The 23986-nt window shown below is 32.8% G+C and overlaps 3 protein-coding genes across 4 annotated transcripts in view; 1 reads left to right on the forward strand and 2 right to left on the reverse strand.

The window, feature by feature from the left end:
- The window catches only part of LOC113397704 (YY1-associated factor 2), a 318077-nt gene that overhangs the window by 40793 nt on the left and 253298 nt on the right, over positions 1-23986 (forward strand). The window lies entirely within an intron of this gene.
- Positions 9320-14482, reverse strand: LOC135193953 (ELKS/Rab6-interacting/CAST family member 1-like). Its single transcript, XM_064218552.1, has 5 exons — positions 13898-14482; positions 13450-13610; positions 12848-12995; positions 12204-12326; positions 9320-11287 (listed from the first exon to the last, which is right to left on the reverse strand). The coding sequence occupies exons 1-5, from the start codon at positions 14468-14470 to the stop codon at positions 11258-11260; spliced, it is 1035 nt and encodes a 344-aa protein (XP_064074622.1). The 5' UTR covers positions 14471-14482; the 3' UTR covers positions 9320-11257.
- The window catches only part of Brp (bruchpilot), a 54796-nt gene continuing 45500 nt past the window's right edge, over positions 14691-23986 (reverse strand). For both annotated transcript variants that reach the window (XM_026636195.2, XM_026636196.2), the window contains 7 exons: positions 20016-20204; positions 19735-19874; positions 17453-19622; positions 16348-16614; positions 16022-16227; positions 15852-15915; positions 14691-15260 (listed from right to left, as the gene is read on the reverse strand). In XM_026636195.2, coding sequence (XP_026491980.1) covers positions 15225-15260; positions 15852-15915; positions 16022-16227; positions 16348-16614; positions 17453-19622; positions 19735-19874; positions 20016-20204 — 3072 coding nt within the window. In that variant the 3' untranslated portion in view covers positions 14691-15224. The remainder of the gene's footprint in view (positions 15261-15851; positions 15916-16021; positions 16228-16347; positions 16615-17452; positions 19623-19734; positions 19875-20015; positions 20205-23986) is intronic.

The following is a 23986-nucleotide window of genomic DNA, read 5'->3' on the forward strand; positions in this document are numbered from 1 at the left end:
ATCATTGATATGACATCTATTCTGCTTGCTGTACCGGTTCTATTATATGTATATATTTTCAAACAGTACTTTTTGTTAGAGCGTCTTCAGAATGATACATAATAAATAAGCTTTAAAATATTTATTTATAATTTTTTTGGATTACATCCAGTTACTATCAAGAAATTAGTCGTTTTGGGAACGGAAGATAATTCAGATATTACCATTGGCTTGATGTTAAGAGTTTTGAATAAAATAAATTTCAAACATTCAATTTTACTCTCCGTAAGCGAAACGAATGCACGGAGGCCTTCAAGATGAAGAGGGCATTTACATAAGAAATATAAAAAAAGAGCAAATATGACTAATTTTTAATTTTTTTTACTACACTGTAAATGAGCCTGTATTTTTAGTATTATTGTCCAGACAAATTCGAATTCTTCTGATCTTTTGTCTTATACCTAAGCTTTTGTCTTATACCAAACATACAATGTTTTTCTTTTATAACATAATAAAGAATCATACAAATAAAGAACAGAACAAAGCTGATCGCGCTGCAGTTTTATACAAAGTTGCGTTTCAATCGTAATCAGTGTGAAGCGACATAGCTTGCATTAACACACACATGTATATAATGATGCTGCGACACAACACATGCACTATGATAAGATATAATGTCCATACAAAATGTCCGACACACCATGTTATGACGTCAGAGTTATATATTACATCGTATTTAATACGTAAAAGTGATGTGTGCAGTTGATAAAACGTATAGACTTTAAAAGAGGTTCGCGGGTTCAACTCAAGCTGATAAATTTTTATGTCATTTGTTGAAGTCGAACGAAAACATAGGATGTGTGTAGGTATTTTTTTATTTTATTTAAAATATGTAGGAAGATGAATGCAACCGGGTAACCTGAAGGAACCATTGGCCATAGACTTTGGCACTAAAAGATATATTGACCATCTCTTACATCGTACAAATGGGTGCTATAACTGCTAAGCTAAGCTAACGAGCCACCGACTACGTTCTGAGCCGAGGTGCGATTTCCTAGGAAACACCCTCAGGACGAACGAACTCTCGAGTATGGGTTCAAACTGCAAGGCTGAGTACTCGCCCCAAAGTCCGGTGACGCTGTAAAGGCCAGTAGGGCCAACAGCACTACTACAAACAGACACAAAAAAAATCTTACATCGTCAAGGCGCCACCAATCTTGGGAACGAAAGGTTTCACCTCTTAGTAATTACGTCATCTGAAATCAATGACTTTATTTAAATCAAGTAATGCATAATAACTTTATAGCAAAGTAAAGGCGTCATACATGATATTCAATACATGAAAACCATATTTTTTTAATGATATATCGGCAGACTGACAAATAGGCCATCTGATGCTAAATGGACGCCAACACCCATAGACATTGGCGCCATACGAAATATTAACATCACCAATGCGCCACCACCCTTGGCAACTAAGATATTATATCCCTTGTGCCTGTAGTTACCCTTCACTCTTCAAACTGGGACATAACAATATAAATATCGCTGCTTAGCAGTGATGGTACCCAGTCCAGCATAAAGCTCTGCCACAAAGTAAAGAATTATTCTACCTCACATTTGGCAATAGACTAAGGAATTTATGAAATGTATCAGAATAAGCTTAATAAGGCATTTGCCCACGAGTGGGACATGTACGAGATAAAACTGTTGCTATAGAGAGCTACAAGCTGGTCGAAACGTCTGTCTGTTGAACTAAACCAACTAGACCACATCACATACATTACTCTGATCCCAATGAAAGTAGCTAAAGCACTTGTGTTATGGAAAATCAGACGTAACGACAGTACCACAAACACCCAGACCCAAGACAACATAGAAAACTAATGAACTTTTTCTATGTCGACTCGGCCGGGAATCGAACCCGAGACCTCGGAGCGTACCCATGAAAACCGGTGTACACACTACTCGACCACGGAGGTCGTCGAACTAGAATATTACTAGATTTTACTTATACTTTGAGTCAAAGTTGTATGATATATATCTAAAATATATGTAAACATATCTAATCATATCTAAAGTATACGAGATCGTTATTATATGAAAAATGTAAATGATACACACAAACATTCGACCTCTAATCCATCACAACACAGACGGACAAAAACTTTAGACATATCGGTTTAAATGCTATTTTATGTACGTAAGACTTTGTATTAAAATAATTACTGTAATAGGTGGACGCCTCGGGCGGACGGAATCACAGGATATCTTGTGTATTCACGTTAAGGATATTGAATTCGATACTTATGAACGAAGAACTATATTATATGGACGATTATGGCATTCATGTAGCAAGTTTTTGTAGCTATTATTTGCTGCGATCGGTGCAAATAATGTTTTGGGTATAATTTTTGTGAATATAATTACGTCCTATAAGCACAAACAAAGTACACAGAGTACATAGGGTTTTTAATCAAACTCTGTACGGAATTAAATTAGACTAATCAAGTCTGAATAAAATTACTTTTAAATTTCTATAATTTATGGGTTTTAGTAAAGTGTAAAAATAATTCAAATTATATGTGTTGATTACAAAAATGTTTTATATTGAGATAAAATTAATGTTTAAGATAAGGCTTAGTAGATTTCTCATTCAGGGAATATAACAAAACGTCGCCTCATTTATTAATAAGTTATTATAAGATCTGTGGAGCTATTCTGTAAGAACAAACACGAAACTCACCGGAGAAAGCAAGGGTAACATGTCAGAATGTGATATTGACTATATTAATTACGAAATTCATAAGATACACATATCAAAATGGCGTATCACCGTAAGTCTATTGTCAACGTTTCACGCGTGAGATACAAAGTGAATTCATATAGAATCGCTCTGCTGTTATTATTTCTAATGTCTTAAAGAATTGGAATGTATGTACTAAAATATAATACGATATACTTTATGAATATATTTTCAATGCGAAAATAAAATAATTCAATTTAATTTACGCTCAGCGAAGCAGGCGGGTTATAGCTAGTTAACGTATATTTTAAGTATCAAACGCAATGACATCAATGGGAATATCTGAGCCGGATTAAAAAGAGATTATAGTAATTTTTTCTCAGTTATTTACGTTCATTTTGAGCTGTCGTAAATTTAACTGAATTGCATAATTAAGGGTTTAGTCTTTTGCTTGCAATTAGGGTGACTATAAAATTGTATTTTAGTAGGACATCGATTGAAAACGTGCAAGCAATGATGTTTTTATTATTTCTAAATCTCCATTAATGAACAGATGTGGTGTAAGGCGCGGACGACGTGAGACACCAACCACGGCGTCGCTGTTATAGGGGCCTCGCACCCCCTTAAAGGAGCCTCCAAAGTTAAGTTAAGTTTAAGGTTATTATTGATGTATTTACCTCAGTTTTAGACCATTGAAAATTTAAATAAAATATCTTATAAATACCTAAAAGGTAACTATATATGTTCCAGTTTAACTTACACTTGTTTCTGTTAAATGCAAATATATATTATACATGTGCTTTGTTATAAAAAAATATAGATATCATGCGACACCCTGTTGGAACGAAGTTGTTTTCTGTATATATTATGTATTAAATAACAGACGATGAAAAAAATGTACAACGTTTGATAATTATTAAATGAATAAAAAATTGTTATTAAAAATCCCCTTTAAATTAACACAATAACAAAAAATAAGAAAATTTATAAAAGAAAAAATAAAACTTTAATATATTAGTTATAAGGTATGGGATCGATCAATGAGATCATTGGAATGGAATGTTTAAAAAAAATTAGTTTTATTATTTTAAATATTATTATTAAAAAAAAGTATACGTAAGAGGGAAAGGGAATAGTCGTGTGGACCCCTCCACGACGATTTTTGTCAGTTCACTCTAGACACACAAGATTTCTAGGACCCCAGCCATAATCTTCCTCACACCGAATTCTGGTTTTGCCCAGCCACTGTCAGTGATATTAATAATACTTCTGAGTTTAAAAACCCAAAATTTAAGTATATTTTATTGAAGTAGGTTTTGTTCAAGATGTAGATTATAACGAGGAGAACCGGTAACAAACTCAGTAGTTATTTTTTTATCAATTAATAAATATATATGTATGAATATCAACGAATATTATCTTTTATAGATACACGTGGTGGTGGTTATGGTAAGTGGTCAACACTGTACACCCTTACATCGCCAACACACCACCAACCTTGGGAACTAAAATGTAATGTCCCTCCTACGTAATTTGATTGGATGGCTCACTCACCCATCAAACGGTAACACAATAATACTAACGGTAGAATATCTGATGAATCGGTGGTACCTACCCACCATCGTATCGTCTGAGCTTACATTAGTGTATGTTTTGTGGTTGAGCTGAGGCCCTGCCGCAAAACTTTTTTATAATTTGTATAATACGCCTCAAATATTAATATTTTTAACAAGAGTTTTCAATTTGTCGATAATGTAAAATGACAAGCTTATTTTTTTTTATAGAAGAGCATTATGGTTACCCTAACTAACAAACGTATGAGTAAAACAATTGTAGACTCTATTCGCAACGCTATAAGTTCTAATTTCACTTAACATAACATGGTTTTATAGAAAATTAAATGCATATTAGCATTGTTACAAATTATACGTTCGATTTTTAGATTAATTCTCTAAACTGTTGTTAGTATCTAAGATTATTTTGTATATTTTTTGTTAAAATACCTAGCGATAATAACTACCTATTGGTTTGTACTGTTATCTATTCATAGTATTCATAAAGGTTACTAAAAATATTCAAACACATTCTCAAACAGATTATGTTACTTCTAAACAGTTCTCGCCCGCGTCTTTGCTCGTGTTTTAGGGGTTTGTCGCCAGGTGTGAGGCATAAAAAAGCAGTCTACGTCCTTCCTTGGAGTTCAAACTTGCTAAACATCAATTTCATCAAATTCACTTCAGTGCTTTAGCCGTGAAAGAGCAAAGGGTATAGTTATATAGCAGTAGATAGCAGTATTACACATATATTTGCCTAAGTTTTGTATATGTATGATATTTCTTATCACATATGTTGTCAAGGGACAGCTCATACAATTTTGTTGGTTCATTGCGTTACATTAGCAGCCCTTAAATTTTAAATTTCCCACTGCTGGGCAAAAGCCTCCTCTCTCTTTGAGGAGAAGGTTTGGAGCATATTCCACCACGCTGCTCCTATGCGGGTTGGTGGAATACACATGTGGCAGAATTTCGTTGAAATTAGACACATTTAGGTTTCCTCGCGATGTTTTCCATCACCGCCGAGCACGAGATGAATAATAAACACAAATTAATCACATGAAATTCAGCGGTGCTTGCCTGGGTTTGAACACGAAATCATCGGTTAAGATGCACGCTTTCTAACCACTGGGCCATCTCGGCTCGTCATTGCGTTAGTTTAGTATTAATATCTTTATTAATAACACTATTACACTTAACTACTTATGAATAACATTACAATGAGTACGTACGTATTCATTGGGTACAAAGGCCTGAACTAGGCGAAGCCTGTGTCACAGACGCTAAGTCTTTTCCGATGACGTTACACAAATTTTAAAAATTACAAAATGAAGTACCTACATTCTAATATTAGAAAAATAATATATTGTCGTTAGTAGTAAGTTTATGATAACAAAAAAGTTCGATTCGACTTCAAGCTTGTACGTAACTTTTTTTTGTGGTATAGTTTGGCGGACGAGCAGATAGGCCACCTGACGGAAAGTGGTCACCACCACCCATAGACAATGGCGCTGTAAGAAATATTAACCATGTAAGGAATTACATCACCAATGTGCCATCAACCTTAGGAACTAAGATGTTATGACCCTTGTGTCTGTAGTTACAATGGCTCTCTCACCCTTCGACCGGAACACAATAATACTGAGTACTGCTGTTTGTCGGTAGAATATCTAATGAGTGGGTGGTACCTACACAGACGGGCTTGTACAAAGCCCTACCACCAAGTAAAGTAAGACTTGTCCGGCAGATCATGATTTCCGACGTTGATATCCCAGCACGAGCAAATATTAAAATTAATTTAAAAAAGACTGTAATCCAACGTAACGTAACGTAACGTAACGTAAGTAACGCCGATTGGTCCCGATTGTTTCAGATTTCTCTTCGGTCGTTCTGTACTGAAAGCATAGAAAATTATGAATATTTTTACAAATTTTAATCTCGTTATCTACCGAGAAGAACCGACGAATTCAGCTGATACTTCCACCATTTCAATTAGAAAGTTGTGTCAAACAAATACAGTTAAATTTATATATTTTCATCCTGCCTGGAAATTAGTAAATAGTAACTTATTTGTCTCATTATACTTTTTGTTACATAACTGTTAAGCTGGCTAGATTTCGTTGTCAATGCGTGGAGGAAATTATAGTCCAATCTTGATCTATAACCTTAGTGTAGTATCTCATTTAGGAAAAAAAAACATAATAGTGTAAAGTAAAACCTCTTTACATGATCCTGTTATAGCCAGCTAGACTCCATTATCAATCCGGGGACGGAATTTGGTCCAGAGAACATTAATAATCTTGTTGCATAATCTTGGTCTAGTATCTCATTAAAAAAAAAAAACAAAAACATAATACTGTACAGTAAAACCTCTATACGCGATCCATGAGTAAAAGTTAACAAAATTATACACAACCGGTTTCATTATAATATTGTCGCGGAGCGGAACACACGCACCTGTATCCGGCGTCACTTCCGGCGAACTCGCTTCGTACTGGTGATCGAAAAAATTCAAACCGAAAGTAACCATTTATACCATAATATTATTACAAAAGTTTAATTTATAAGCAGATCTTTAAATATAAATAAATTTTAAACATGTTTTTTTTTTAATTAATATTTTACGAAAGACCATTTAACACCCAAACGTACAAAATAATAATATTACATGTAATTGCGAACATCGCTAAAAATACAGTACGTATTGATATTGTAGATATTATTCTCTATACAGATGTAAGTTTATAAAATCAATTACGTTTTTTTAAATAATAATACAAGATTATTAAAACGAAGATATTATTATGCTTGCGTTATACCTACTGTGTATCACTATTTTAAATTATTAATTAGTCAACTCTATTACAAGGAGATAATATGTTAATATAGTAGGTATACTATGTATATATTTCTTTAAAAAATGTCTTTGTCACTGAATTAACTTGCAAACGTTGTAGGATAATTTAAGTTTATCGAACGTTAATCACAGTGTGCCCGTCAAACTATGCCTGTGATGAAATAATTTCCTTAATATACGGATAAAAATCAAAACATTCCTTATCACGATTTTTTTTTTTTGGAAAATAATAAATAAAATACGATTTTTTTTTTCGAAAGCGGTAATTAATGTGAAGTTATTGAACAGGAATTGTTTATTAAAGATAAAATTAAAGTTTTTTTACTGACCGTACATAACAGCTGCGTAAAGCAGAATGTTAGCGAAGTATTTCGATTTGGCAGTTTTTAATTTTTTATTTTAATTGTTCAAGATATTTTATATGCAGCCAATTTTATTTTTGGTTTATTGCAATATTAAGCTAAAACTTTTATGAACCTTACCACAAACTTTTTTAAAATCAACTTATTTAGTTATGTATATTTTAAGAAAGAGCTGAAATGGTCCAGCTTTATAATAAATCAAAATTTCTTAATTTTGATAGACAAAATTTAATGTCTAACTACCATCGGAATGTACTGGGAAAAACCGGCAAAAAATTCAGTAGTTAGGCTTTCTAAACAAAGGCATAGCTTACGGGTTAATCCATACGAGCCCAAAGTGTAAATCATTTGCTAATATTTTATAATAATTGGCGATTGTTATTCATAGAAGTGAACGGAAACATCGTAAGATTGTGATTGTCAAAATCAATTATGAATTGTGACGTGTGCCCAGCGCTGGGTAAGTTAAGGGCTGGTACACGTGTGTGGTACAATTGAATCTTTATAAACAGGAAATAAATACATATCTAATAATTCTTTATATTATTATAAGTGCCTCGTGGTCTAGTAGCTGGTCATAAGAGTGTTCGTCCCGATGTCCTGTTGGTAAAGTTGGTTTGGTTTTTTGTGAAGTATGAATTACTGTAGCAGCCCAGATTCTCAGTAGAAACTTTGTTATGTTGAGTTACATTGGGAAAGAACGTAAATTTCGTTTGTTCAACGCCTGATATATTTTATATCTCATCTGATTTTCAACCCAATTATGAGATTGACCGAACACATAAACCGTAGGTAAACTGTGCTTGCTGTATTCAACAGCATAATCCGTGCATTTGTGCATTACAATTATCTTTTGCACAGTAGGGTAGACCTTGAAAATAGCCGTTCTATTTAATTAGGCTCAGATTCGGTGCTTCAAATCAAATCAAAACAATTTTATTCAAGTTAACTTCACAATGAAGAGTTTTTGAATCGTTGATATTTAAATATTACCACCGTTTCGGAAAGCAGCTTCGAGAGAGAAGAAACGACAAGAAACTCGCATAGTTGCTCTTTTCAAATAAACAGATTTACAATGCTGTTTTTTACAATAATTAGTGACCTGTAATGGGACCCGAGCCTAAATCTGATATCTGAATAATAAGATTTATTTATTAATTTAGTCTTAATAAACTTTTTAAATTTAGTAAATTTATTATATTTCCCGGTATCTTATTACATATGCGTATACCATTGCCCAAAAACGTTCTCTGTACCGTATGCAAACGGAAAATAGGGGTTACAAGTTTTTTTTAAGTGCTCTTTATTTAGCTGAGTGATTGTTGCTTAGAAAATCTTTCAGGTGTTGTGCATTTTGTAAATACAAATTTTAAGCAGAAATATTATCAAAACCTTCGAAATATGCAATATCGCAAACATTTTATTTTTAAAACAGTAAAAATAAAAAAATTTACTTAATTTTAACGCCATCTATGGACAAGTAGTTTTGTGAAGTTATATCAAGTATTTGTTATTGTTGAAGTTTCACTACTAACTAATAGATGGCGCTACACACGTAAAATTATTGTTTTTATATATTTTTTAAATATTTCATATTTTGACGTAATTTTGCTTCGGATACACTGTAATATTTTTTTAAATGTTTTTAAATAAATTTTGAGTTTCACGCTCATGTTTCATCAAGATTTAATAATTTGTACATTATTTCTGATTACATATAACGAAAAACATACATTTTATTAGTTTTAAATTTCATTTATTTTTCCATGTGAAAGATCAATATCATAAGGAACAGGGTTGATTGTACAAAAACACGTAAATGTATTACATGAAGATATTATATTTTCAAAGAACATGTATTCTTATATTTTTTAGCATAGTTTCGTCAATACAACGTGGGAAACAGCAACCCACGGCTTAATACCATTATAATAATATGTAACAAGTAACTAATATTATATAATACCATAATTATTGTGATCGTACAATCTCTACACACTTTGATTCGATACAAAAATGAAGCTGCAAAGTTCTGTCCGCGATCAAAACGAAAAAATAAATAAATTTAAATATGGAACTTTTAACAAATTTGAATTTCGAATATCAACGGAACATTGCAGCTTGTCTATGCCCAACCTACCATAAATACATACTACGTTCAGCGACATGTATCGAGTATAAAAAGCCAGTTTGCCAACTCCAAAAATCATTTATTTTCACAATCCACTCACAACGCAATCGCAAAATGTCGAAGTTAAATTGACAGCTTAACCGCTAAAGGACAATGGCCAATTTGGACCCAAAAACTGATAACCGGACGTAATTAATGTGAAATAAAAAAAAAAATTAAATATAAAAAAAAATAATATCTTAATCAAAATTATGATAATGAGGATTTTTTTTTAAAGTGGCCATAGTCCTTACAAATAGTAAAACAGCGAAAATTGAGATCACTCGATGTTTTATTACGAATCGGCTAATAAAATCCAATTCATGAAATACGGATAGTGCATTAAAGCTTTGCCTAAAACAGCAATAAAAATTTAATTACACATCATTAGGAGTTAAAACTGACTAGGCTAAATTATTCAACGGTATTGAAATTGTTCACAAATTGGATTTTCAAATATGCCGATATTGGGTCACAAATGTAATACAGTAACAGTGTGACACAGTTGTAAATACATTTATAAAAAGCTCACGATACATTTATAAAATACTGTAGTTTTAAATTTTAACTGCCGAAACGGAGATTGGCTTTGATGTACCGCAAATAACATCACTTCGACGCGACCAGTCAACGAGAGCGGATGTCTCATCGGTTCGTGCAAACGTTCGCTCAGTTTATATTATAATGAAAATGTCAATTTCCTTAGAATGTAAGGCAGTGCTTATGTTGACAATGTACGGGCGTTCTTTAACACCAATAGCGTTTCCTATTTGAAGCTAATTGTAAATTAATGATATGCCATCTGTTTGATTCGGAGGCTTCATTATACTTTGTGCTTGATATGTAAAAGTATTACAAAAATCTATTCAAACGTACTAAGTAATTTATTTGCAATTTAATAATTTGATATTGAACAAAAACGTGACATTTATATAATTTAGCTAAGCTCTGTAGCGGAATCAATCGTGTTTAACATTAGGTTTGCGTCTAAATATATTAAAAGTTCAGAATTAGGTAACAATTATGTAATAATCTTGGAAGGAAATGAGCATAGGTTATACCATACTACCCAATAAAACAATAACATATATTTATACATATTAAAGCAATAATTCATTAACAATGTAGGTTAAATCATATATAGCAGAAAAACGTTGATAAATTTGACTAGTATTAAGATAAAAATAGACACTGAGTGTGAATTTCTTCTAGAAGTTTAAATTATTGCTCTATAGGTATACACTTTTCTTTAACAATTGGTTAACTATAGATAACAAAATAGGTATATGAATAATTTGGTTCCATATCAATCGGAACTGTTTTAAAAAAATATACACTTACGTCGAATTGGAGACCTTGAAATCATAAATAAAAAAATAAAATTAAAGAAATTAAATCTTTATTTACAAAACCTCTTTGGTCGTAGGGCGCGATTTTTGAACACGTTCAGAAATGGCAAGCGGGTTTTTTTTTTTTAATTTTTGGGCGGTAAGGCTGGAGTGATAAGCAATGATGGTAAGGTAGCGTGATGGTGAGGTGCGATGGATGCTAGGCCACAACATATTTACGATAAGACTTAGCTTTCTGACGTCACAGTATAGTTGCTGGTATGTCCTCTCCCTGCAAAAAACATTTATTTAAAATATTTTGAATAATAATACTATTATAAAAGTATATAATTGATTTGTTCTTCTTTTTTTTTTAATTCTAACTATCATTTTTTAAATAATAAAATATTAATATGTCGGAGTCTCTAAAATAAATTCAATGTAAATAAATTGTAACTTTATCTATTATGTTTCAACAATATAATCAAAATATACTTTATTTCAGTTGGTTCTTGGAATCAACAATAATTGTTAATTGACACAACAGTGCTTAATGTTCGAATGAGTTTATAAGATTGTAAAACTACCATTACCTATATATTTATTTAAAGATATTTAAATATTATAGAAGACTACTTATTATAGTATATATCGTTAAAAAATATAATATTTCTAATCAAACCGAAACACATAAAAGAAATATCACATTAAAAGCTATTTATTTAGAAATAATGATGAAACTTAAGGCACTCAGGCCGAAAATTTGTAAGTATTACTGAGTTTATTTGCTCAGTTCAGGTTACTATTTTTTTATACCAACCGGTGATATTCTGTTTTGACTATAAATTTGTAAGTAAATACTAAATTGAATAAATTAATTTGAAATTGACGAAGCTTTGCGTATAAATCTTATTTTGGTGGTATTATTTGTAAAGATTTTGCGATTCTAATTCAAGCAAAAACATTGTAAGTACAAACTCAACCAATGGAGTAATCGTTTTTCTGTTTTTAGGAATAAAACATGAACGATATGAGATGATGTATTAATGAATCTTATTTAATATTTTATAAAAATGAATGAATGGAAATATTTGTTCGTATGTTTTTTTTTTATGACACATACAATTTTATTATCTTCTAGGGAATGAACGGAATGGAATTTTATTATGACACACTCCCATTCTCAATATGTTCTTTGTAAACGATACCCAAACAATTACATTATCTTCGCAGGCGGCTACGAGGTTGTCAGCGAGCGTCAGGACTGGTAAAGTACCTTCGTCTTGGTCTGGCTCGCTCGAATCTCTTTCGAACTCCACTATTCGTTCATTCTGGAATGGGTTTACACGTATATACTAGGCTTTTTTTAAATATTCACTTAATATTTTCCGCTATTATTAATATTTTAACACAGACACGTGTTTTTAAGGGCCAAACTTGCGAAAAGTGACCACAGATAGCCATTTAGTATTAAAATATTTTAGTCTATGGTTGGATTACAGATATATTGTGTATCGTGTTTTTGTTTTGTACTAAAACCTCTTTCGATGCCTCATTTAATTGTTTTTTGATATTATATGACCAATTTACATTTGTTTTGAGTTGTATGTTAATAATAAATACATTGATTAAATTATAGTACTAATAGTATTCAACCGCGGATTCGGTCGCGTTGTATTGTTTGATCATCAGGTTTTAAGCATAAAAAGTAGCCCTTCCTTGGGGTTCAAGCTTGCTTATACCAAATTTCAAAATCGATTCAGTAGCCGTGAACGAGTAACAGAGAGACAAAAAAAAAATACTTTAGCTTTTTTAATATTAGTATAGATAAACGAACAATGATTGATGTTACCTCGATCTTAAGTCTATTGAGCAGTTTTTCTTTTTCATCCTTAAGTACATCGGATGCCTTTGTCTCGTTTTCATGTAGAACACCTTTTACTTCAAGCTCGGCTATCTGAGAGTCCTTTTCAGTGATCGCTCCTTCCAATAAGTCTTGTCTGTGAATAAATATATCATAATATTTAATTAGGCCGACAGTGTAATTTCTTTCTTTGATTGTATTACAATGTTTATTGCAAATGTATGAGAATTATTGTCCATTTTATTTAATCTTAATTATACAGATGATATTAATGTTAAAATAAAAAATAAGCTACACACTTTCAAGAAGGAATTCGATGTATTTGTAAGAACTGATTACAGTCAAATATGAAAATCTCTACGTATTATAAAATAAAGTCCTCACGCTGTACGAGATGAACTCAAAAAGTACCAATTTTTTATGGTTTTTACTGATGTGTGGTGTGATTCATTAGAAAGGCTAAGGTGCTTGAATTGAATGCCAAACAATACGGATGTATACTCTTATTAGACTTTTATTATGTAGACTTATTCTACCCGTCCGAAGTCGGGTCGGGTAGCTAGTTAATAAAAAATCTAAGTTGAACTTACATAACATACGATAAATGCCGCAATATTCCTTGCCTCTTCGTTCGGCAATGTTGATACGTTTCTTCAAGCCGCTTCAGTCGCCTCAGCACCGTCGAACACGTCTCGCAGTTCATTATCGAAGCATTCTGTAATGATAGAACACGTTGCTCCATCTTCTTCATCTGAAAAGTGTTTAATTTGAATATTAGAAGTTATATTATTACTAAGTTCCGCCAGCTTAATCCGCGTTTGAGGAGAGGAGATCAGTCTATGTGTTTATCAAGGGTATAAGCTATTTTTATATGAAATTTCATCAAAATCCATTCATAGGTTTTGGTGTGATTTAGTAAGAAACATCCAAATAAATATTCACGGAGGATTTTACCAATTTTAGATGACAAACATTTTGGTGAGCGCATATTGTAAGTTTTTTTTTCACGTCGATGATGAAAAATATGTTCTTAATTACCTTCTGCAATGTTTCAATCCGCTTCTGTTCTTCTTCAAAGAAAACCTTTTCTCTTTCAGCTGCTATCATGAAAGATTCTTTAAGAGCGTCTTCTAATTCTAATATCCTTTTGTCATTATACACGGTGCACATCGCACCAGGTTTTTTGTTTAATATTTGTTCTAGCTCAGTTATTCTCTCGTCTTTGCTCCTGACTACTGCTAGTAATTGTTCAAATTCAGTTATATTATTATTTTCTCTCAGAGCGTCTTCTAAAATCGATATACATCGTTGCTGTTCTATTATTTTAGCATTTTTAATTTCGATTTCCTTCGTTAGGTTTGCTATCTTTCTCGTTAGCTTGTGTATATTTGTATGTACGTTATCGTCTCTATTAATATTTATCAGGTCGTTGTAGCTCCTGCTCAATTTGCACTTGTCTAGCCTATCCACTACCTTACCGCTTTTTTGTAGTTCGAAAAAACTTTTGCTTTTCTTTATGCTATTAAGCTCTTGGCTGTCTGATATTTTAAGTATTTCGGAAAGTATAAGCGAAGATTCATTAAGTTCTATTTCTAAATCTATAATTCTCATTCTACTTTCTTCCAGCTTAGTTTTAAGCTTGTCTCGTTCTTTCAATGTGTTTGTTAAGTCACTGATAGCTGCGATCTCGCTCTGTCTCGCTCGCGTTAGTTCCTACGTAAGGGGTGAAAAGATGAAAAAGAAAAATAAAAATAAAAAAAGTATAAAAAACGAAATGCCTTTACTTTAACAAAATTTCAACAATATAAACTCAAAAATAACTCGAGAAAGGTCAACATAGATTTTCTTTTATTCATAGTCAATTGATAATTCGCATAACAAGATTGAAAGCTGGTAACATCGGCTAATGGACAACTTACTGTTCTACTAAGGTACATGAATACTTAACAGTTTTACAATTGTTATTTTTTATTAATACTTAAAAAATAGTTCCCGCTGAACACGATTATTCAATTTTTTCATTAAACATCACTTAAAAATTATCGCTAAACTAATTACCTTACTTGTGTGCTGGTTACAATGAACTGAACTCAAAAACCTGTATATATGGTTTTCTTTTCTGATTATCAACAAGAGATGATATTTTATTATTATCTGAACACTTCATTATAATATTCAATACAAATTTTAATAACATTACTTAATACGAATTGCAATTGTAAAGCTTAGTGATATAATTTTATTAACAAAAGACGTGGAGTCTGGAGTGGTCGCTCACGGAATTGTTAATAACGCGTCAGTTAAAGTAAACTTTTTAACGAAAAGAGAAAATAAACAAACGACAGTCTTGGTGAGAAGAACTAACTTAGAAAAAGCTTTTGAGGAAGCCAGCGGGCCCGGCCTGAAATGCAGCATGAAAAAAGTGGTTAGTGTATTAGTAAATGTTAACAGAAACGATATTACTTCTAAGTCTACATCACACGGTCATCCGTTTTACAGATCAACTAAAAATATCGGTCCGACGAAATTTAAAGCGGTCCATTTTACTGGTCCGTCTTCAGTAGCAACGGATCCGTTAGAAAACGAACCTGTAAATACGGACCATCTGTGTGAATGTGCGCTTACTTGGCTAATAATTTCTTAATAACATTGGGAGTCTGACGTGCAAATGGTCCACCAGATAGTAAGTGCACCACAGCCTAAAGTCATTGGCGTCGTAAAAAATTTTAATCACTCCACCAGTGTACCAACCCTGGAAATTGTAATGTTATATCCCTTGTGCCTGTTACACGTTTTACAAACCCTTCAAACCGGAATAAAACAATACAAGTATTGCTGCTTGGTGGTAAAATGTCTTTTAAGTGAGTGGTACCACCTCAGACGGGCTTGCACAAAGTCCTACCACTAAGTGATTAGTATAGTTAAATACAAAATGATTTATTTAATTTGAATATTTGTATCGGTGCAATATTTTATAAAAATATAAAATTACCTCTTCTCTTTGTGCTTGTGCTTGTTGCTGACTTTTCAGTTTGGCTTGAAGGTTCCTTATAGATCTGAAATTATTATCAATTGTTATATTTGTTATATTTAGAAAAGTTTATTTTTGCTTAGTTAAAGTTATAGTTTGTTTAAATAAAAAATAATTGAGTCAAATTTTACTGTTGCAAATCCATTATCTGCTTCTCCTTCTGAGCCTGTTCCTCCTGCGACATCTGCACCAGCTGCAGCAGCCGCTCCGTCTCCGCTGCAAGTCGCTTCGACTCTTCCTCACTGGTCTTCAGCTGTTGCTTCAGTTGATCAGCTTCCTTCTGTGTCTCACCTAGTTTGCGATTCATATCTGTAACTGCTGCTGCGCTGCCGCCAGCCTAAAATATTTCATGGATTACGTAGAGCACTGGTAAAAATGTTACTTCATTTATGCAGACATCATTAGCCGCTAAACATGTATCCAATTAACCAATGATCTCTCTTAATTCTTAAATTACCTTCCTCAAAGATGCTTCCATTTGGTCCATTTGCTCTTTTCGTTTCTTTAACTGTCGATCTAATTCCGTCAGCGATTTCTCCTTCTCCTCCACGTCTTTTCGTTTATTTTCAACCATTCTTCTATTCTCTTCAAATTGTTTTCTCGCGTCTTCTAACTTCTTAAATTCTTCTTGCAGTTGTTTTCTAGCTTGAGCGGTATCTTCCCCAGCTTTGGCGCTCTGACTGCCAGCCGCTTGGAGTTTCTTGTTCGCTTCTCGGAGATCGAGCTGTCGTCGACAAAATTTTAGTGTTAAGAAATGACACAATATGTTATTTCAATCAAGGAGGATTATAAAGAAGTAAACAGCAGCATCAAGTAATTTTTAAGCTAGATTTTGCAATCATTTCATTTTTAAAATATAGTTTGTAAAGCTCAATAACAGAAGCGAAGTTTTTACATAAACATGGCAAAATATAATCGCTGTAGCAAATTCAATCACAAAATAAATTTATTCGACAATTTTTAATATACATGATCATGAATAAGTACAAAGTTGAATAGCAGATACAGCTGAAAAAGACAAGAAAATATAACAACCACTTAATCATTTAAAGCTTTAATGCGTTTATTTGCACCGAATATTTTACACAACAACACTTAGTGAGGGTTGTGTGTGGACGAGTGCTGAAGTGATTTGCAATGTCTGGTGCATTTTCGAATATGATTTTGTACATTCTCATGAAATTGTCGTCCAAAAACGTTGCGATGATGGAACTAATAAAATAAATACGAATAATTATAATGAGGGGTTGGAGGATGCCCTGCGGGCCGTGGGAGGCATGCTACTATACAACAGTTATGTACATGACAACCGGCGATGATGATCCCAAATAAAAATTAAACGTATGAACATCGAAATTAAAACATCTACTCCATAACACCGGTGCAATGATTTAAGCAGACAACGCACGCGAGTCGATTAAAGTTCAATCGAGTTTGATATATATAATTATATTATTTTTCACTTTATATTTCCAAGTTAGTATTTTGTTATTTTCAAACTCGATTTAACCACGCATTGCCGTCCCGACAACCGCTCGTGCTCGGGCTATCCTCCAACTGACCTGGCTCTTTTCCAATTCCTGAACGAGCATCTCGAGCTGCGACTGGCAACGCTCCCTCTCCACGGCAAGGGACCGCGCCTCTGCTTGAGCTGCTTCAAGCTGCTTCTGAACCTCACGCACGTCGGACGGTCCTCGTGCTTGAAGCTGCTGCAATTGATGATGTTGCGCCTGGAATTGTTTCTCCAAAGATTGTAAACGCTGTTGACATTCTGACAACGCCTTTTCTGCTGCAATGGCTTTAGTTTTTTCTTGTTCAACAACAGCCTTCCATTTTTCAATTTCACCAACTCTCTGTGCATCTTTTTCTGCTCTTTCTGCTCTTTGTCTGAAAGCGTCTTTTTCTTTGGAGACGGACTGAACTTGTTGTTGAAGCTTCGCAATCTCTCTATCTCTGTTTTCAATAACAGATTTTGCACCTCGTTCTGAGTCTTGCGCTATTTTCCTTTGTTCCTCTTTTAACCTTCTTACTTCTTCACGCTGCTTCTGAAGCTCTGTTTCCGATGAATTTAGCTCTCTCTGGAAATTTACTAACATGTCTTGGGATTTCTCTAACTGTGCTACTAACTGATCACGTTCGATAGTCAATTGTTTTGTGTCTGCCTCTAGTTTAACTATTTGTTTTTCTATTGCATCTGCTTGTTTATCTCTCTGTTCTAGAATGGATGCCATTTTTTCTCGGTCTCGTACCGATTGAGCTAATTCTTGTTGCAATTTTACTAAAGTTTCTTGCGTTCTATGATCGAGAGTTCTCTGTTGCTGTTCAACATTACGTCTTGTATTTTGTATCTCAACTCTAAGCGCATCTCTTTCTTGTTCGATTTGACGCATTTCAAGAATTGTACGCTCCAAACGCTCGTGCATTCTACCTAACTCATTAGTCATTCTGTCATATTCTACGCGAGTTGTTTCATTGGTCTCTTGATATTTAGCTAAATGCATCTGTGATTTTTCAAGTTCCTTAGCTAAACGACCTGCTTCCATTTCGGTGGCATCTCTAGCTTGAATAGCTTTTTCCAACTTATCACGAAGGCGTTCAATTTCTAGCCTATCTTCAGTTCTGGCTTTGTCACCAGCAACAGCTTGTAATTTCATCCTCTCGATCTGTTGTAACTCACCCTTAAGCCTTTCGTTATCTTTATCCAACTGTTCTGAACGCAATTTTAATTTCTCACACCGGTCTCTAAATTTCTCACACTCAATATGAGCGCGTTCAAGGTCTGTACGTTGCTTTTCCATCGCTGTGCTTAACTTAGCTACCTCACTCTTGGAAAGTTCAAGCTGTATATTTAACTCATGGAATTTAGTTTCAGCTTGTTCCTTTTCACTTTGTAGTCGTTGAATTTCAGTCTGTGATGTCTCGTAGCGTTCACGTGTTTTATCGAGCTCAGACTGAAGTCTATTTATTTCTGTACTCCATTTATCCTGTTCGAATTGGTATTTACCTCGGAGGCCTTCGACGCGTTCGAGCTCCGAGCGAAGACGGGTTACTTCTTCTTCAGCCTTCCGCGCTCGCTCCAACTCTAGATTTGTCTTCTCTAGTCGTGTGCGCAGACGTTCCATCTCCAGCTTAGTTCTTTCGTGCTCTTCTTTAGTATCATGATATTTTCCATATCGTGCTGCATATCTTTCTGCTTCCTCCCTTGCTCCACTTGCATCGGTTTTAACTTTATCTAATTCTGCCTGAACTCTTCTTAATTCTGACGATGCTTTGTCATGTTTATCATACATCTTTTCAAGTTCTATTTGTACTCTTGCCATTTCCTCTTGAGTTTTTTCATTCGAGGCTTGAGCTTTTCCACACTGAGTCATTGCTCGATCATATTCAAATTGTAATCGTTCGCTATCGGCTATCAGTTTTTCTTTTTCTGCTTGTAATCTGCGTAGCTCAATTTGGCCCTTTTCGTAACGTTCTCGTACCATTTCAATATCAACACTTAGTCTGTCCATATCTTCTTTAGCTTTCTCTTCTTGTTCTTTAGTTCTTCCAAGTTGTAATGAAGCCCTGTCATACATTTCCTGTAATCTAGCGAGTTCGTCTTGCATCTTCCTTGCGTCCTCCCTAGATTTGGTCGATAAATGAACATTTTTCTCCAATTCCAATTCAAGGCGATCCTTGTCAGCTTCAAGGATGTCTATCTTGTTTTGAAGACGGTAGATTTCATTCTGGGATCTGAAATAAATAGAAATTTTATAAGAATCAATTAATTTATTTGATATTATTTTTTATATAAATTACTTCTAATAATCGACACCAACACACGACGACATTTAAAAGAATGTACCTATCATACTTTTCAAGCATTTTTTCGTATTCTTTGTGCGCAATTTCTTTCTCTTCGACGGTCTTTTGTGTAGAGTACAGGGCTTTATCAAGTTTCTCCTTCAGAATTTCTAATTCTGTCAGGGCGTCATCTCTTTCCATCTAGAACAATGATTGTCATTATCAATAAAAACAAATTATTAATAACTTGATTTTAATGATTGTATTCATTAAATTAGCCATTTTGTCTTTTTTAGACCAGTTTCAAAAATAGTTGTTCAATAAGTATTCCAAAACACAAACCGTTAATTTCTGGTGTTGTTGATGTGCTTTTTCCCATCTCTCTCTGAGTACATCTAATTCCGTTGCAGCACTGTCCCTGTCTCTAGCTGCTCTGTTAGCCGCTGCAGCTGCAGCCTCGGCACGCTCGCGGCTACTTGCACTTTCAGCTAATGCTGCATCTCTTTCTTTCTGAACACGACTTACGAGAGCCTGTAAAAGAGTTACAATATTGAAATTTTAATAAACGTTTAGATGTGTGGCTATTTGTCCTTTTCTTTATCCTGACTTATATTGTACATGAGTTTGTTTATTTGATAACAATAAAGTCTTAACTACTTAGGGGTACAAAAGACATGGAATACGTAACATCTGCCATCTTCCTAAAAAATATTTCTTTAATCATATTATAACTGTAACGAACAAATGACATTTATTTATATAATCTTAAAAGTCTTATTTTGTAATGGTCCATATCTTGATCTTACGTTACAAAGTACACATCGGTCTTCAATATAAACGTTAAAGGAAATACGATAGAAGCTTCTGATCGGACTGATGTGTATGACGGATCGAATTGGTGTCGATCGTATCAGTCTCTATTTACAAGAAATGTGCTAAATGATAATGTATTTAATGTGTTGGCATTATGTTTTCCGATAAATAAACATTTGTAAGTTAAGTTTTTTAATATATACAGTAACTATAAGGTTTGGGTGAATAGTAAAATATCATCCATTTTTATCTCTCTCAAAGTAAAGTTCGTATTTTCATTTATAGATAAAATTAAATCTAGATCACCTAAATATTAATTCAGTAGGTATTTCTGAAAAAATAGTCAGGCTACCACCTGCTCTTGTGGTAAGAAACAATAACGATTCCTTTCACCGTCAATACATCATCGACCATATAAGATGTTATGATGTATGATGTCTATAATTACACTGACTCACTCACACTTCAACTTAAATAAAATGACTAACTGATGAGTGAGTCAAAATATTACAACTAGCAAGCTTCTGACGTATTGTTAATTTACTATTTATAAAAGACTAGAGGGTAAATAAACTATCGGATGTTAACGAGTTATTTCTGCCCTTTTTACAAATCGGAATTTCCAAAAGTATTTATATATTGGGGGAAATTTCAGCAAAATAATGACTGAATTATTCCATCATTTTTAAAACGGTTTAAAATTTATTTATTTCATAAAATATAATTTGACGAACTATTGATTTAATTAATGTCGTTTTTAAATTATCTATATTAATATTATATATGCGAGTAAGTAATTGCTTTTTATACTTTCACGGCTTAACCACTGAATCGAATTTGATGAAATTTAACGAATATGACGCATGCTTGAACCTCATGGATACTTTTATAATAACACTCCCATCTAACATGCAGGTGAAATTGCAGGCGAAAAATATTTTTTTATGTTTACAAAATAACACATTTGTGACAAGCATACTTTCACACGTTTTTTGTAAAACAATCATTTGTTCTCCGCTCTTTGTCGACGTTAAGCAACATTTATAATAAAGGTTTGTATATATTGCGATGGAGTCAACACTGACTCTAGTTTGAGTACAGGAGATCCCATTGTTTTATGTTACCAATGATCTGTTCGTAATTTGTGTTATCTAATATCCTTATCAATACTAATATTATAAATGCGAAACTAACTTTGTTTGTTTGTCTGTTAGGCTTTTACGGCTGAACGAATGTTAATGAAATTTGGTTCGGAGCAAGAAACCCAAGGACATCGGCTACTTTTTCACTTCAAGGATGTAAAGTTATAGATGAGGGATTGTATGTAACTTCTTGAAGGATTTTTGTTACAAACTGAATTTCAAGTGGACGATGCCACGGGATCAGCTAGTATCTTGTTGAACTCCTCCTAAGCGATGGACCGATTTTGATGTTTTTTTTGAATGTCTGTTTAAACTGTAGGTGGTAACGGTGGCGCTGTGATCGGTCTCCAGGACGATTACGATAATTAATAGTGTAAGATATTAGGTTTGTTATTAAGTAAATCAATTCAATGAAGTTTATTAATTAACAATACAAACAAACAAATATTCCCATTAAGTTTTGTAATTTGACGAATCCTTCTAAACGATAAAATTGCTAATTAAATTAAGATACTGTTTTGAAACAAATGCTACATAATTTCAGATGCTTTGTTAACTACGATACCCACTTTTTGGAAAGGTTCGTTCAAGTTACAATGATTGTATGCTAAAATTGTTAAACTTATGTCGAAAAATATGTTTTGCAAAATTACTGAATCTAATTTGTAATTAAAATTGCGGAAAAGATTAACTACTGAGTTTCTTGTCGGTTCTTTTCGGTAGAATCTACTTTCCGAATCGGTAGCTTTAAATTTAATTCAGTAGTGTAACTTGACGATTCAAAAGTGCAATTATGATCCCATTTGAATTAAGAATACTTAATTTGATTTTATTTTATTTAGGTGCAACGTTTTCCGTTTGAAATTCGAACTCTTCTTATTTATTTTTATTATGCTGTAGTTTTTTTTTTGAGTGTATCTAAATGTTATTATTAGTAAGGTGGATGATCGCACACTATCTCATTCTGGTTATTTCTTAAAAGTATTGAAAAATGTTAAAAATTACAAAAATATATACTGATGTACCTACACTGAGTCCTTTTAGGTTAAGGCATTTTCTTTAAAAAAACGGCATTGTTTTAAAAAATGCTTCTACATCGAAGAAATGAATTAATTTGAATTTAAAATCATAAAATATATTACACTAAATTTTGGTCGTAGATTTTTAGTATAAAATGGAATCCATGTCATCATGGTTCAAATTTTCTTTATACAAAATTTTATTAAATTCGGTTTAGTTGTTAAACCGTGAAACAGACAGAGATATTTTCGTATTCATAATATTAGTATAAGTATATATAGTATAATAAATGACTTATATACATATTAATTATTATATTTGATTGTTAATTCTTAATAAAAATCTAGTTAAAAGAAAAATCTTATTTCTACGAATGAAATCGGTTCGAATATTAAAAATAAATTTAAATAAGAATTGAATATTACAGATAAAATAAGAATTCCAATACAACGTTTACAAAGATGGCGCCGCTTTGTCTAGACATCTCAGTCTGGGTTAATGCGTCCGGAATGACGTAACACAGCCATTGCTAAGATTTATAACGGTTGCTATTGCCAAGTTTAACAAGGATCTTGTTATTGTCCTTCAATGTAATATAAGACGCCATACTGAATTAATGGTAGGTACATTAATTTTCAAATGGAATATATGTCATACAAATTTCAATACATACCAACCTTGTCGAATGAATAATTTCGTGACAATAAACATTAAATTATAGTTTTCTTATTTTGAAGCGGTATCGTTTTTTACTTGATGGTCAAAGTGGAAAGTTAACTTTATTTTATCGCTAAGAATTTTAATATCTAATAATAGCCTGGATCGTTCCTTTTTTAATGTGTGTTTTGATCTATAAACTCATCAGAAGGTTAAACATTTTGCACATTAACGCTTTTAAAATTTTTGCAGTAGAGGCACCACCACAGCCCCAAAGAGGTTTTGCAATACAGGTAATGGCAATTAATAAATCAGATAAGACGTGTTTTTCGAAGAATAAAAAGTTAGGATAAAATTAGAATAATTTTATAAGCAAAACTTCACTTGGTTTTGCTTGTAAAAATGTCTGATTTATATTTGGAGCAGGACCTATACTTATCGTTATAGTTACGATATTGTTGATGCAAACATGAAATATTTTTTAATTTAGATAATAAGTTGTTCATCTATCATCATCATCATTGTTCTTGTGATTTTTACACAAGTGTTTTTAGTTTTTTGTCTAGAATCTAGGATATTTATACTCAAAGTACAACAATATTATGTACATTCACAATAATATAAATCTTTTGAAAGAAACTGTGATAATCATTGTATGACGAGTAGGAAAGGTAAACTAAT

This window comes from Vanessa tameamea, chromosome 23 (assembly GCF_037043105.1).
Source record: "Vanessa tameamea isolate UH-Manoa-2023 chromosome 23, ilVanTame1 primary haplotype, whole genome shotgun sequence".
Classification (NCBI taxonomy): domain Eukaryota; kingdom Metazoa; phylum Arthropoda; class Insecta; order Lepidoptera; family Nymphalidae; genus Vanessa; species Vanessa tameamea.

What these genes read in the sequence shown, in the direction of transcription:
- LOC135193953 (XM_064218552.1), bottom strand. Translation starts at nt 14,470, where the DNA reads ATGAGAATTATAGATTTAGAAATAGAACTTAATGAATCTTCGCTTATA. An exon ending in GGATTGAAACATTGCAGAAG is followed by an intron (nt 13,611 to 13,897) that starts GTAATTAAGAAC and finishes AACACTTTTCAG; the next exon opens with ATGAAGAAGATGGAGCAACG. An exon ending in AAGATAATGTAATTGTTTGG is followed by an intron (nt 11,288 to 12,203) that starts GTATCGTTTACA and finishes TGTTTTTTGCAG; the next exon opens with GGAGAGGACATACCAGCAAC.